The following is a 15951-nucleotide window of genomic DNA, read 5'->3' as shown; positions in this document are numbered from 1 at the left end:
CTTCAGGCCTGGGTAGACGTAGGTTTTATAACCACACCACTAGAAACTTGTCTCTCTTACTTCTTTTCATTTTGGATAAGAAGAGTGTCTGCAATCGTAACAATGGTGTTTGAGTTTGGATACTCTTTTAATAGTTCAGTGCCATGATAAAAGAGATAAGACTGATTCTCCTAATAATTTCTGTCAGTCTCAGCATTAATTTATCTAATTTGACTAAGTGTGAATGACAGACTCATCCTCTAATGAATCACTGTGACCAGGAGAGTGAAATGCTAAAGTGGGTCATGTGATCTGTATTTGGGTTGAACTCCACCTGCATGACATGGGCTGAAATTGGTGGTGAGAATCATTTACCTGCAAAGTGGGATGAAGCGTGCACTGAATGAGGGAAAACTCAACAGAGAACCATTAAGGGGCTTTTCCAGGTCTGGGGGCATTGATAGAGGGAACCTAATGAGAGGATGTAGAGAAAAACCTGGCAAACCTGGGCTGTGGACTGTGGCATGCCTGAGTATGATCATCATCATACCTTCCCAGCACTGACTCTGGACATGGTCTTGACCTTTTTTTGAGTCCTTTTCATGCTAAATAAAACTCTGGCAGGCGGAAGAGGGAGCAAAGGAACTGGGAGTGAGGGTGGGGAGGGCAAATGGCAGCCGGATCTGTCCAAGTGGCCCACATGTCAGAGTTGTGTGAGGTCTGCCTGCTTCCTAAGCAGCCGGATTGGGAGGCATTTGTAAAGATGTTCACCCCACAGAAAAGTGTGCCGCTCGATAATTATGTAAATTAGCTGGCAATTAGATAATGTCACTCACTTTCCTTCTCCTGCTTGAGTCCCACACAACAGACAAGTGTTTTGAGCTTTGGCACCAGCCAGGGCCCTCCATGTGGGATCTAGGGAAGGCTGTTTGTCTCCATGGCTATTTGTGCTCAAGGGAGGGTGGCAGTTGGCTGACTGAGTGAAGAGACTTCCGTTGTCCCATTTCTGTAGTTTGGCATGTCTAAATCCAGTTAAAGAAGGCTAAAGGAGGCTAAAGAAGGCTGAAGGGTAAATGCTGAGAGAAGTGCAGTAGAGGTCTGTGATTGTTAATGTAAGGTCATCTTTAGCTTTTGGCCATTTTAGAAAATCCTAGAGGCCATGGTAGTGTCCATAATCCAAGAACAAAATTCCAAGAACAAGGGCTTTTGGAGAGAAAGTGGATAGACCATAAGATGTCAAGTCTAGGGAAATCCAGTTCTTATGTCAACACTCTCAAGAGTGGATCTTCTTGACAGCCATGGGAAAGAAAGTTTGGTTTCCCTCAATCTACATTTTGATCCTTCAAGATGCTAGGTAGGGGGACATTGACATCTCCAATACTGGTCTGACCTTGGGAGGTTGGATGGGAGTCTAAGGGAAGGCTTGGAAAGGAAGGATAGGGTGCCCACCATAAAGCAGGCTGGGAAAATTCCCATTTTCCTCTCTCATAGAAGAGTATTCCTGGACAGCCAGGTTCTTAATTCATGGCTTTTCCCAGGCCAGTGAGCAGATGCTCTTTAGCCCTTTTGGGTCATCCAAGATTGGCATCTAACAAAGTGTGGGATCTTAGAATTGCTGTTATATGAAATGGGGTCATATGGAACACTGCATGGAACAGAAGTCAAGTGACCACAGGGCTTCTCTTCCTCTTATATTTTTTCTGTTCATTCTTTTAACAAATGTTTCTGGAGCTCCTGCTTCATAACATGGTCTTGTGGCAGATTATCATGGTGAAACAGTTACTTTCTCAGAAGAATCCCCTAGAAAGCAGTATGATTCCAGGGACTGGGCTCCTAATCATTGCACTTTATTTTCCCTAAAATATCTTGTCTTACAGTAGTTTGTGTTGTTCTCAAGAGTAAGAATGGTACCTTATTCTGTTATGACCCAGTAGTGTGTGGAATGAACTGGAGCTCAACACACAGTTGGGCTGAACAGTCTTTTCTCTCCTCTTGGATGCTGCCTTTTGACTTGGTTGGCATACCTCACCTAAAACAATGATCACATTTTTAAGGTCTGTCACATCTCATGACCCAGGCTTCTATTACCTACCTGTAGGTATATGCATTCCATACATTTCACTCCAACAGCATCATCCATTTTTTCTTTCGGTGCAACAGCCTGTTCCATATTGAAGACTTCTGCATTGGATATTAACTTCTGAACATTTTTCCAAGATATTTACATGGCTAATTCCCCTACCCTTTATCATGTCTTTCCTTAAACATGATTTTCTCATAAACTCTAAGTTGTGACACTTATCTTTCCTCATGGTTTAAATACTCCTAGAGTAATTATTTGATTTCTTGCTACCGAAGTAATATCAATCAATTCAAAAAATTTGAAATTTTAATTAGAAGCAGGGAGACCTTTTTCAAATGGAAAGAGGAACAAGATATGGAGGGAGATAAAGGGAGGGGAAGGAAAGGGGATAAAATAATTGAAAGAAAATATGGAAATAGAACTTTTTCAAATGGGAAGGGGATCCAGAGATGGAAGGAGCAGGGAAGGATGGGAGGGTTGGGGATGAAAAAGGGTTCAGAGGTGTGTGGATCAACTCCCTATGATAAGTTAATCATTACATATTATAAACATGTAATAAGAAATGTTTGAAATTTTAGCACTTGGTTCACACAAACTTGTATGAGTTGGCACCAACACATGCCCATGTCTGTGTTCCAGTTAAGCATCACTTGCACCTTGGGAACAACATGTCATACTTTAGAAAACACTTAATGGACAAAATCTTTTGTGGAAACTGCACATTCCTTATAATGAATTTAATCAGCTCGCTGTCAGTAGAATTTGTTTGGACATGGGGAGCGGGGATGGGTATCTGCTTAAGGGAAATATCCACCTCCTCAGAGCAGGGGTAAGAACCAGTTTTCCTGGTGTGGTCATCATAAAATAATGAAGGGTGATGCTCTAACAGAGACCACAGTGAACTATCACACATTCCAAGGAATAAACAGACTTTTGTCCAGCTCGTGGAGATGATACACCCTGTTGCATCTGAACAGAGAACTCACTGTCTTAGTTAGGTGGGGCAGTGTTTGCCATCAGAAGCCAGGTCACTCATTCAACTGCATTTCTTTCTTTTCTTTGTTTTTATTTAGACAAAGGACTTATATCTAGAACATATAAAGAGTTGAAAAACATCAACTGCATTTCTAAGCCTTCTAATGTATGTACTTTTGGCATGTGACATTTCTTTTTCTCCTGCCCAAACCCAGTGGCATTTATTAACTATGCAGTTGTTGCCTATTCTGCAGTTGTCATCATTTTAAGTACTGTGCTTTTATCACATTGGGTTTATTCCACTGACATAGACATACCCATACATACACAGATGCACACTAGCAGCCCCTCTTCCAATCCCATCCCATTCAAGAATAAAAAAGCAGGAACCTAGTATGTATGTATGTATGTATGTATGTATGTATGTATTTTTCTTTTTGAGACATGATTTTACTTTGTAGACCAGGCTGGTCTCGAACTCACAGCGATCCTCTTGCCTCACCCTGCTGATTGCAGGCATGAGCCACCATGCCCAGCACATCTAGTATTTATTGACCACTTTATAATATATGTAAAGTCTCATGCTGGGATTGTTCCATATCTACTTGTTTAATCCTTCCTTTAAATCATGGAAAGTGGCTGGTATTTATCTGTTTTTCAAATGAGGAAATTATAATTTTAAATGAATTAAGTATTTTTTTGAAGTTCCCCATATAGGAACTAGAAAAATAAGGAACTTGAAGCTCAAACACATTAAATACTTTTCTTAACGTTCCACATTCTAGCAGAAGCTAGCATTGAAATTCAGCTTTTAAAATTTTTTAACCTCAAAGCACTTTTTTTTTTCCTGTAAGGGCTTTTAAAAAATTCAGTAAGAGATAAGTTGTTTCATGCTCATTGCTCACTTTCTAGTTTATTTTCATTGATTTTTATAAATATTTATTTCAAAAGCTTAAAGGTAGGAATTTGTCTTATGCCTTCTATACTCAAGCAGTAGATTTTCAAACTGAAAAAGAAAAACCTCAAAAATCCTTATCTTTCAATAGATAAATAAGTAAAAATTAGGCATGGATATTTGAGTGTGTAAAATGTTAACACTTAAAAGATTTAAATTTGTATAACCCTTTAAATGAATAGAAAAAAATGTGCTGATGTCTCTTTGAGACATTTATGCTATTTTCACATATGCAAAAACTGACTGCATTGTTATAGTTTGTTTTTGGAAGTCCCCCCAAAGCTTCACTGGGTCATCGGGAATGGGCTTTCCCAGGTAGCCGAATCTAGAGTATGTGATTGGTTCATTGTCTAGTGCTGGGGTTGGGGGTATGTCTGCACTATCCTAGGCTGGGTAGCCTGGGTACCATATAAGGGAGAGAAGGAAGTCTGCTTTCCCTCTTTTGCTCTTGTTTCTTTTGGTATCTTCTGCGACCATGAATGGTTGCCCTCTGCCATGCCAGCTTGCCTTGGAGTCAGCTGAGTATGGACTACAACCTCCACAAACTGTGAGCTAAATAAACCTTTCTTTCCTTAATTTGGGGCATTGGGTTTTTTGTCTCAGCAGTGAGAGAGGAGAGAGAGAGAAAAAGAGAGAGAGACAGAGAGAGAGAGACAGAGACAGAGACAGAGACAGAGACAAAGACAGACAGAGACAGATGGACAGACAGACAGGGTCAGAGAGACAGAGAGAAAGAGACAGAGAGAGACAGAAAGACAGAGACAGAACAAACTAAGACAGCATCATTAGGAGCTGGGCTCAGGGTTCCAAAGGCTGTGGAAGAATATGGTTACTTCTGTCTAGATGATTCAGAACTGTAGGTGTCAACTAGAATAAACTGGGTCGTAGTCAGCAGTCTATCATTTGTGAGCTAGGATGCAGTGTTTTCTTGACATGTGGCCCTCATTTCCTTTTCCTTCTCTCTCCCCTTGTTCCACAGGTCTTTGCTTTGGAGTCCTGAGAGGTGGGTGATGGGCAGGACTCCCTTTGGCCAGCACCATGACGCCTGAATCTGCTACTATCCAGCACTGGGCCGTGCTCTGCCTGAGTCTTCAGCCGTGGGCTGCACCTGTTCCCTCTGCCTGCTACTGCTAGAAGGTGAAACTTCAGGACTGGTCCTTGGCCCGTCTCTACTTCTCTCCTGGTTCACCTGTGGCTTGCTCCTCCTTCATCACGGCGCCCCCGACCACAGGCCTGTTGCTGGCCTCCCTGGCTGGGGCCTTTGAGGGCCTGCTGGGAGGAACACAATCCTGAAGGCTTCCTTCCACCCTAGCACCTTATCCTCCTCCTCCTCCTCGAATCAAGGCCTCCGGATCCGCATGGATAGCTGAGATCTTTTCTTGGAGGAATATTCTTCCTGCTCATTCTATTCCTTCCCTGGCCCCATCTGATTGCTCTCTCTTCTGCTGCCTTGTTTGTCTCTTCTGTCTATTCTTTGGATTTCTTGCTCGTGTCCCCTTCTGGGGCTGTCTTCTTCTCTTTCCTCCCTCTTTTCAATATTTGTGTGTCTCCTTCTATCTTCCAACTCTGTCTCATTTTCCTCTCTCCCTTCTACTGCCAAAGGGAGATCCTCCCCAGAAGGTTATTTGCTGGTTTATCTGCTCCTCTGGCTTTTATCGCTATAGTCACAATGACCTTCACCCTACACTCAGTGTTCTTCACCCTGAAGGTGAGCATCCTCTTGGGGTCTCTGCTGGGCCTCTGCTTGGGCCTTGAGTTTATGGGTCTCCCCAACCAGTGGGCCCGTTACCTCCGATGGGATGCCAGCACACGCAGCGACCTGAGTTTCCAGTTCAAGACCAACATCTCCACGGGGCTGCTACTCTACCTGGACGATGGTGGCGTGTGTGACTTCCTCTGCCTTTCTCTAGTGGATGGCCGTGTTCAACTTCGCTTCAGCATGGACTGCGCCGAGACTGCTGTGCTGTCCAACAAGCAGGTGAATGATAGCAGCTGGCACTTCCTTATGGTGAGCCGTGACCACCTGCAGACAGTGCTGGTGCTTGATGGAGAGAGCCAGTTGGGGGAGCTGCAGCCCCAGCGACCCTACATGGATGTGGTCAGTGACTTGTTCCTTGGTGGAGTCCCTGCGGACATACGGTCTTCTGCCCTGACCCTTGATGGAGTACAAGCCATACCTGGCTTCAGGGGTTTAATCCTGGATCTCAAGTATGGCAACTCAGAGCCCCGGCTTCTGGGGAGCCAGGGTGTCCAGTTGGAAGCTGAAGGACCTTGTGGTGAGCGTCCCTGTGAGAATGGTGGGATCTGCTTCCTCCTGGATGGCCACCCTACCTGTGACTGTTCCACCACTGGCTATGGTGGTACGCTCTGCTCAGAAGGTAAGGCTCTCTCCACTTCTGCTTTGGTAGAGACCTGCATAGATTGGGTGAGGGGCAGATTACTGAGGGAAGTCAGTTTTTTAGCCTAATTTTAGTTGGACCCCTTTCCCTGAAGAGGCAATGGAAATCTTTTGCTTGCTCGCAATGGAAAATCCAACAGATCTCAGCAGAAAGTGAAGACTGGCTACTCAAATACAAGCTCTGTACCCAACTCAAAGGTCTAGATAAACTAGACTGCAGAGTGTGTACTCTTCTTCTTCATGGCTTCTTCTGCTGCAGCACAGCTTAGCAGGATTAACACAGGAGAAGTAATTTGATAGCAATTTCCAGGGTGCCTATTTCTATCCCTGCTGACCCTTTGAGACTTGAGCCCTGGGAATGGATGGGAAACTCCCCATTACTTCCTCCTTTTAACCCCCTGCAGAAGGAGTGCCTGTGCAGTAAGGGAAGGTAGATGGATTGCAGGGTTCATGCATGGCCCTGTTGTATATCCAGTCCTTCTGTTGCCTCCCCTCCCCCGATCATGGCTCTAGAAGGCAGAAGAGGCATCTGCACAAAGTCCTCTCTTTCTTGTTCTAGCGAAGAGGATGCTTCATGTGAGATTCCTTTGAGATGTAGTTCCTTTTCTTGTCCAGTGTGTTAGGTACAGGAATCAGCTGAGCCTAGTTCAGCAAGACTCCCACCTGGCCCCAAAACGCTCCAGCAACTCACATTCAAGTACAACTTCCCAGAGAGAGGAAGGAGGGATGCTTGCACAAGGGCGTGGGCTGCCCTCATCTCCTGCACGGAATTCTGTTTGGAATTGGAGCTGAGAGAAGTGGCTCAGCCTTTATTTAACAAATACTTAAAATGCCAATTTCTGGACTCCTGGATTCTCAACAGGCTGAGATTTGGGTAGGAAGTGGCCAGGTATATGGGAAGTGACATGCGTGTCAGTTCAGGAAGTTCAGATACATGTTCTAAGACACGTTATCTTGGGAAATTAGGGTAACTAGGATGCAAAAAGTTGCGTTTGTCTTGTCCTTTCTGATCTAGGAAGGCTCTGGTTTCTTCTAGAGATGATGGTGTGCCTTCCCACGCTGGTGTCTTCCTGGACATGGTGACACGGCATAGGGGAGATCAGTGGTTCTCAGCCTTGGCTGCACATTAAGATCACCTTGTGGAATTTAGAAACTTCCAGGGTACATCCCAAGGTCACTAAATCAAAACCTCTGGGGAATCAGATCCAAGTGTTTTAATATATTTTTAAGTTTTCTTGCATGATTCCAGAATGTACTCAAGATAAAGAATCAGCTGGTACAAAATGGTGGGAGATAGATGAGGGGTGAGTTTAGGTGAGGTCCTGCCCCTGACTCAAGATTTCTTCATTCAGGTAAGACCCCACTGCCTGGGATTTGTAATTAATGACTATGTCTTCTGGTGTTCTTGAAACATTTCCAGCTGTTTAAAAATAGTTAAATCCAAACCAAGCTTATTCCACAGGTGGTGATGCTGGAGACTAGGACATGTTGGCAGTTCTGCTGGAAGCCTCACTGTAGGTCATGCATGGGCCATTGGAGAAATGCTCTCAGAGCTCTGTTTTTTTCCTCTGCTGGGTTAGGCATCACATCTCCCTACCTGTGGATGGGCTTTCCAAGAGGAGATGCCAGAGATGTACCTTGTCCTTTTGGGGGATTCTACATTTCCCTATTGAATTCTTCAGGAAAAAGGGTGGAGGAAGAAGGAACCCCAGTCCACAAAACCACTTTGGGAATGTAGTCACTGAAGTGCTTTTCATGAGCAGGTGCCTTTTGGAGCTGACTGATATTCCAAAGCTTCTTGGCTTTGGAGAAAGTTCTGTCTGAAGACGCTAACATGATCACTTGTTTTCTCTTTTGCCCAAAGAATCTGTTCTGTTCTCAGAGCTTGCACTGAAAGCTGGCATTCTTCCTTTCTAGGGACCAGGGTGTTTGCAAGTGTGTTGTTAACTTGCTGATTATCACTGATTGCATTTTTTGTGTTTAAAAAGAACTCATTTCCTCTGGGCAGGTTTGGATCAGCACTTTTCTGCAGGAAGAATCTCTATACTGTATATGTATACAATTTGTCTTTTCTCTCATTTATTTTTGTATATATGTGTTTTTTCAATCTCCAGTGGAATTCTTCACAATGGATTGTATGATGTCAATTTTTTAAATAGCTAAATGCTATACACACATTAATAATTGTTCTTTCTACAAAGTTCAGATCATCTGTTGGCTGTGGACTGATAGCTATCTCTGTAGAACATAAACAGAATAACTCATTTATTCTTTCAATACATAAATACAGTAAACAATCTCTACCCTAATAGTAACATTTGTCTGGCCTGGAACAGAGCAATGCAAAGGTGAGGGCAGATGTTGGGAGTATATCAGCATTTACTGTTGGTTCCTGGGAGCCTGTTGATCCCAGTAATTGTCCTTATGTCAATCACAAAACACCACAAACACAAAAATCACGAAACACCACAGACTTTTGGAAAACATCCATTGCCCCACACATATAGCTAATTTTTAGAGAGTAAGTGAAAAACTCACCTGTAAAATGTTACGGGAAAAAAATCATACTAACTACTATGTGTCAAGTATATTTGCATAAAAAATAAACAATCTAAACCAATAATTGTCCACTTTCTTAAAGATGATGAGGTGAAGTGAGTATTGAAAACTCTGCCATCCTCCTGGCCCTTGAGTTGCACACATCACAGAGCTGCATCCTCCAGTCTTATTCATGGCAGTGGATCCTATGTTTTATTCCGATTTGCAGGATGGGCCCCGCCATTTAATGTGTGAGGGCTTACACCTGACATGGAATATGTTTTTACTTCATGCATATCAGTTCCAAGAGCAGGTACAGCTGGGAGGGCTCCTGCAGTGTCACACGCATGTGGTTGGGCTCTGATGGAGCTGCCTTTTGTCATCCTTTGGCTGGTAGCCTACCTGCACCACAGCTGTTTGTGTGGGCTGTCTGGCTGTCCAAACCTTGAAAGTCCTTAAATACCTCCATGCTGCACTCAAAGAAGAATGCACGGGTAGCCCCACCTCTGTTATATACTTTGGGATATTCTGATTTCCTGCTGTGAAGACCTAAAATACATTGATAGTCGCTGCTATGGGTATATGATGAATGGATAGAGAAGTGGTCCCAGATTTTTATTTCTAGGTGTTAGGCTCATAAGTAAAATATTTTGGTGCTCCACCAGTAATGGTCTTGGAGGACAGAAGTGGTACAAATAACTCAAAATGATTTTAAAATTATGTATAGTTGGTTTGGAATATACTCAAGCTATATAGCATTTTCACCTGGCTTTGCTTTTTTCTTTCTTTCTTCTTTCTTTAGCTCAGTCCTGTTATGGGCAGTCTTGAAGCTTAGTGGCCAGTGAAGAAATGTCCTGAACTTTCTCAGCTCCTAGAGTGCTCTCATGGGTCACTGAGTGTTTGTTATTGCCTTGAAATGAATTTAAACTTGATGATTTAAAAACAGATTTAGTTATGAATGTGCATGTATTGAATTTCTCAGCAGCCTTATGGTTGTGAAGCATTGATTCACTGCCAAGGTATATAAATTCTATACCAGTTTCCCCAGAGGGGTCATTTAATATGAAGTCAGCCTGTTGCAGGTAGGGTGGGACCAGGAATTGTGGAGATGTGTTAATAGGTTGGTTTCTTTTCCTCGATCTAATGACACGGGCTGTTCTATATCATATATTATTTATGTGGCCACAATTTTAGGTGAATTCAATGAAGGCATATGGCACCCTGTTCCACTGGTAAAGAAAAAATTAGTTCCTTGTCTGCTGTGTTTTCCTCCTGACTTGGGCAGCTGCTGAAACCCAAAGCTGCTCATCTTGAGTCTCAGCTGCTAACATTTTCAGGTGTTGGATCCTATAGTGAAGTATAGCAGAGGTGGTTTGTGACAGGGACCACACTCTGTCATGTGGCACCATCCCCCTTCCCTCCTGCTGTCCAAGGCTGACACTCTGCTCAGGGTGGCTTGATTGATGTCTCCATACTACTGTGTGGCCTTCGTATGCTTTCCTGAAAGTGAATTTCAATTACCTTTCTTTTTGTTGAGGGTTGTGTGACTCTCTCCCTTTTCTCAGAGCCAGGAAGAGGATGCAATGGCATATACTGAGAGGAGGCTACTTACACTGGAGCCTTTGCTGAGGTCCAGAGTATAGTTAAGGTACATCAAATGTATAGTTAGGGTACCAGAGGTTGTCCCAGTTGGATTCTCCTGTTTTGGACACTTGAGTGAAAATACATCCACTTTTCCTTCTTCTTTCCAGTGCATACCCTGCTGGAACTGTAACATGGCATTGTTCCTAATCTGTGTCAACTCTGAATGGCCTTGCAAGATGGGGCAGGCAGGGGAGTAGTGCGTAATCAGAGGGGAAGAGCATAGCTTCTTTCCCAATGCTTCTCCTTGGCATGGAGAAGGTAGCACAGAGGCAAGGCCTTAAAAATGCACACAAAGTGGGGACTGTGCTCCTAAGATGCAATTTCCTACCTAGCATGCAGGCTGGAGACTACCAGCCCAGCCAGCCAGCAGGGGCTGACGCTAAAGGGAGCCTGAATAGGGGTTTGATTGCTCCTTTTTCCTCCTCTCCTCCTGATTACCAAGTGAGATTTCCTGGGTATACTGTATGCTAAATGGCAGAACAGCCGCCTGCCACTTGCTCCAATTATCCCTCTTTTAACTGCTGAGGGAAGAGCAATTTTTCTAATCTCCCCCCTCCCATAACATCTCTGCATCCTTTAAAGAAATAAGACTCTTGTTTCTTGTTCTCTCTTCAGTGGGGTGAAAGCAGGCTTTTCCCTTTGCAGAGACAACCCACCAGCTGCACACTGCAAAGGGGGTGGGCAGTGGGTAACATTGGTCCAAATTCAGAAAGGGTGAGGGTCAGGCAGGCGTTTTGCCAGGAGCCTTGGAGTGGCACATAAATTCGCATTTGCATTTGGTAATGAGATACTACAGGCCCAGTGCTGGGGGCTAATTATTTTCAAGGCCCCTATCTCCTTTTGCAGGCTGCCTTGGAAAGATGGTTTCCAGTTCCTGGGGGCAGCTGTCCATCAGCTGGGGCCTCCCCCTCCTTCAATAGGAAGAAGAGGTGGGGTGAAGCCTGAAGGCTGTGCTTGCAAAATGGGACTAACCTGCCCTTCCCCACTCTTCCCTGGGCCCCTGCACTCACGGGTTCTGCAGTGTAGGTTCATGGCTTCAGGACCTGAGAAGTGGAGCTGGAGTGAGAGCAGCTTTGCGGCAGGGCTCTGAAGGTTGGAAGTCCTCCTTGGACAAAGTAGTAGTGATGTTATTGTCACCATTGCTATTATTCAGTACTACCATGTGCCTGATATTCTGGTGCATTCATATTTATGGGCTCCTTTAATGCTCCCGAGACTCCTATCAGGTTGATATCTTGGACTAGCCCTATTTTACAGATGAAGTAACTGAAGGGCAGAGAAATTTGGAACTTGGATAACATTTAACATAGTGGCCAAGAGGCTGTTGGAATAAGATTGATGTGGAATTGTATGTGGGCTTGTCCACTTACAGGTTTTATATCTTTGGAAAAGTCTGGAGCTTCAGTATCTTCATTAACAACTACCACTACCACCCCCACCACCACCATCGAGCACTTCTCCATGGCCTCACTGATCGAGCTGCTATGCATGCATTAGCTCTTATAACCAGATAATCACTCTTGATCCACTATTATTATTCTATTAATAATAATTAATAATAAATTTTATTTCTATTCTAGCGATTAAATGACTTGTCTAAGATCACACAGATTAAAGATAAAGCTGGTATTTGACTCTAGGCAGTCTGGTTTCAGAGCCCACGTGTAACCCTTATGTTACCTTGCATCTCAGTAAAGTAGGGGTCATAGATATCAACTTCATGGAGTTGGTGACAGCATTAAATGAGCCGGTAAGTATGAAGTTATCTGCATAGCTCCCAGGAAAAAGCAGAAGAGATTGAGGTCTTAGTTTCCCGGAGTGTGTAAGGATGAACTGTGCATCAGTTTGGATTTGGGGCCTCCCCTTGGGCTACTCCTACCTCTACCATTTTCCTTTACCCCAAGTTTGAAGAGTGACCAGTAAGAGGAAGGGCATTTCAGAAAGGTGTGTGAGACCCAGTATCGTTCCCATTTTGTTCTCACCCAGGAGCATGGGGTTTCTGATGATGGTTGTGACTGTTCCGCACTAATTACAGCTCTCCACCTGCAAATATGTGGTGCTGTGGCTCCCACCTCAACTCAGCAAGGAAGGAAGGACAGGCCTTGGCATCCCACTAAATAGGTGAAGAGACCCAGCCTGACGTGTTGCCTACCTGTCTTAAGTGGGTGGTATAAGGACAAGTTTGGGTGCTGCCTACTTGGCAAGTGTCTCTGGGATCAGAGAACCCAGATCCCCAGCGCGACATTTACTTCTGCTCTTAGCTCCTTTCATTAACACAAATATCCTTTATCTCCATTGTAAGGAGTAGCATTGCCTCCCTGGATGCAGAGGATAAGCAAAATGTCAAACTCCTGGTGCAGGAGGTTATCAGCGCAGACAGTCCCTGGAGCCTTGTTCCTTCCAGTCACAGGGAGCAAGAGACAGTGTGAGAAAGGTTGAAAATGAATGAATTTGAGTATTCAGTTCTTACTGCAAGGTGCTGGTTTGCAGTGAAGTGACTTGGGATTAGATCCAAGCATCTTAAGGATTGCCGGACACGGCGACATCCGCAGACTTACCTTTGGTTTACCAGGAACCAGGAGTAGCCAAGCACCCTGCTCAGGGCTGATGGTAAGGGCTTGAGCTTCCAGATGACTCTGTCCATCTCTTTCTGGCTCTCCTGCTGCCTCCTGCTTCTCTTTACCCACAACAAAACCAAAATCTTTCTCTCCATGTTTATTCTTTTCTTTTCCTTGGTTTGCATGTAGTGGGAGGATTACCAGGTGGATTAACCATAAAGCTAAACTTTTCTTTCATGTCTCCTCACTTGCACAGGCTTCTTCTGAGGCCCTGCACCTAATTTTGTATTTTCAATGTTTCTTTTTTTAAGGACCTCCAAATATCATTCCTCACCTCTGGATTGGCCTCTGTGAAGAAGCCTTGTTGCTGTCTGGTGCCAGCATCATTGCTATGGGTGTATGTGTGATTCCCTCCAACCAATGACCTTTCATCACAGACACAGTTTCCCCTGCATGACGCTGAGATAATTATTGTGTGGTTCTTATTTATGACATGGGAGAGCCATGGGTAAGAATATTGAAGAATATTGCTTTGGAAGGTGTGGTGAGATTAGGAGACATCAGGGAATGGGGGAAGGGAGGAAGTGCTTGGAAATCTTTGCTGGTGGTTCAGAAGAATGATGGTATTTAAACAGAGGGATAACTGCACTTATCCTCTGAGGTTTTTCCAGCTACACTGAAGATGTTAGATTTGTCTGGCTCACTGGGAATCTGTGTTGCAGGTGACAGGCTGTGGTTGACAGAGGAGAAGGACAAAGCATGACTCTGCAGGCCTGTCTCAGTGATCAATTTGAAAAGCGATGTTGTCAGTGGGTTGTCATTACTAAGGCTGCTCTCCAGAAATTGGTGTGTTTGGGTGACCTATTTAAAAGCAATATGGAGCCTCCTTTAAATGTTTCATAGTCTGTGTCTTCTCTTAAGCCTTGACTGCTGTCTACAATATTCCCGAATAATGTATTTTCCAAAGTTGTCTCTTTTCTTTAACACAAAACCAGTAGCTTTGAAAACAAATGGATCTCATAGTTGTCCAGCTAAACTATCCATTTCCACTGTGTGATAAACCTTACTTTACGTATGATCTGAAACCGTGAGAACTTTCAAATCTGAGGAAAAATGTTACCTTATGAGAGTATTCAAGGGACTACAGAATATGGGAATGCAGGAAATCAGAGAAGTAAGTGCTACACAATGAAAGCTCCTGGTTCAAGTTCCCTAGCTGTGAAATGTGTTTCAGATCCTTTTGGGTTTACTGAGATTCTTATTTAAGTAGAATAGCTTTGTAGCTAAGAACATGACCCTGGGGACCTTTTCCTTTTAAGTTGGTTGATGAGATGCTATCATCCCAACTTCTCTGGCATTTTCACCCTTTACCTGCTAGTTTGGTCCTCCTGAAGTTGTTCTCCTTCCCTTGTGAAATCCTTCAGAGAAAGACTCAACGATCCTGTGGTTTTCCGTTAGGATAGAACCGGAGTCTCTGTTCCAGCCATCAGTGTGTTTCAGACAATCCTATAATCTCATCTGCAGTGGCACTGGAAGTGTGTGGCCTGCAGCCCCTTGAGGAAAAAAAAGTACAGTGAGAGAGTGTAAAGCTTATTTACTTAATAAGTTGCTTTCAAGTAAAAATGAGCAGCGCACTTGCAAGGAGAGATAAGCTGGAAAGCAAAGCAGGAATCACTTATTTGTGATCCAAACAGTGAGCCAGGCGGGGAGATTACCAGACACTCACAGTTTCTTCCTTTTTTCTTATTTTCTCAGGCTTCTTTCCTCTCCAAGAGGGGTCCTGTCTCTGGCATGATTAGTTTTACAGGTCAAAGAGGGGATGAGAAGAAAGTGGGATTGGAGGGTGTAGAGCTTTTTACCCATGGCATCCCTGCCAGTCTAATCCAGCTGTAGTGTATTTTCTCCATCTAGATCAGGAAGGACAAAACTGGATTTTAGGGAGAGGCCACGTGCAATAACATCAAGTCCCTCGAACCTTTGCTTCATTTAAGAGGACGGAATGAATTTGAGGGGTCACTGGTGCTGCAGGAATGAATTGTGAAGCATGAAGCACAGACCCTGTGACTCTCGCCGTGAACACTGACACATTTACATTGCCATCTAGCTATGACTTCGTCGTGTGTAATGCCCTGGAAACTTTAAAGATCATTAGGTCTAGCTATTCGTTTCTCGTTCTCTTCTCCACTGTGTAATATGACTCCTCCCATCAAGCTCCACAAAACAAAGCAAAACAAAAACAAGCAAGTGAACAAACAAATACCCTAACCAATAGCAATGTTGGGGACTCAGTGCTTTTCAAGGTTGCCTAATATATCTCTGATCAATACTGAGTATCAGTATTGATCTATCAATATATCTTTCCTGTATGAGGACAAAGTCTGCTTCCCAGTGTCATTTCTTGCTGTTCTTATTTCATTTAAAGCAGTCAGACTTTTGAGAGGGGCCTCATGGGTAAGGGGCATGGATGGGTGGATGGGTTCTAACATTTTTGGATGATGCTTTGCAGGAATTAACTCTTCTGTGAAGGTAAACCTCATAACATTCTCTAATTTGGCATCAACAGTACATACACCACTGAGTTATTTAGAATTAGCTGCTTGTGATTAATCTTAAATATGTGGGAGGAATAGATATGCAAACAGATTTTGATGTAAGCAAGTGATTCATGCTCCAGTCATTTTGTTCCTGGGGAATTTGCACCATGAAAAAGTTCACAGTGGGTCCCAACTCTGGCTCTGTTATCTGTGCCTCAATTTATTCCCTAAGGTGTACTATTTTCTCCAGCATTAGCTAAGTTTTCGCATCCAGAGAGCCCCTGGAA

The 15951-nt window shown here is 43.8% G+C and overlaps 1 protein-coding gene across 45 annotated transcripts in view; it reads left to right on the top strand.

The window, feature by feature from the left end:
- The window catches only part of Nrxn3 (neurexin 3), a 1541537-nt gene that overhangs the window by 65147 nt on the left and 1460439 nt on the right, over window positions 1-15951 (top strand). For all 45 annotated transcript variants that reach the window (XM_063240987.1, XM_063240986.1, XM_063240985.1 and 42 more), the window contains one exon: window positions 4972-6370. In XM_063240987.1, coding sequence (XP_063097057.1) covers window positions 5662-6370 — 709 coding nt within the window. In that variant the 5' untranslated portion in view covers window positions 4972-5661. The remainder of the gene's footprint in view (window positions 1-4971; window positions 6371-15951) is intronic.

Source organism: Cavia porcellus, unplaced genomic scaffold (assembly GCF_034190915.1).
Source record: "Cavia porcellus strain 051 isolate PalLab524CR breed Dunkin Hartley unplaced genomic scaffold, mCavPor4.1 scaffold_31, whole genome shotgun sequence".
NCBI lineage: Eukaryota > Metazoa > Chordata > Mammalia > Rodentia > Caviidae > Cavia > Cavia porcellus.
This window is presented reverse-complemented; position numbering and strand designations above follow the sequence as displayed.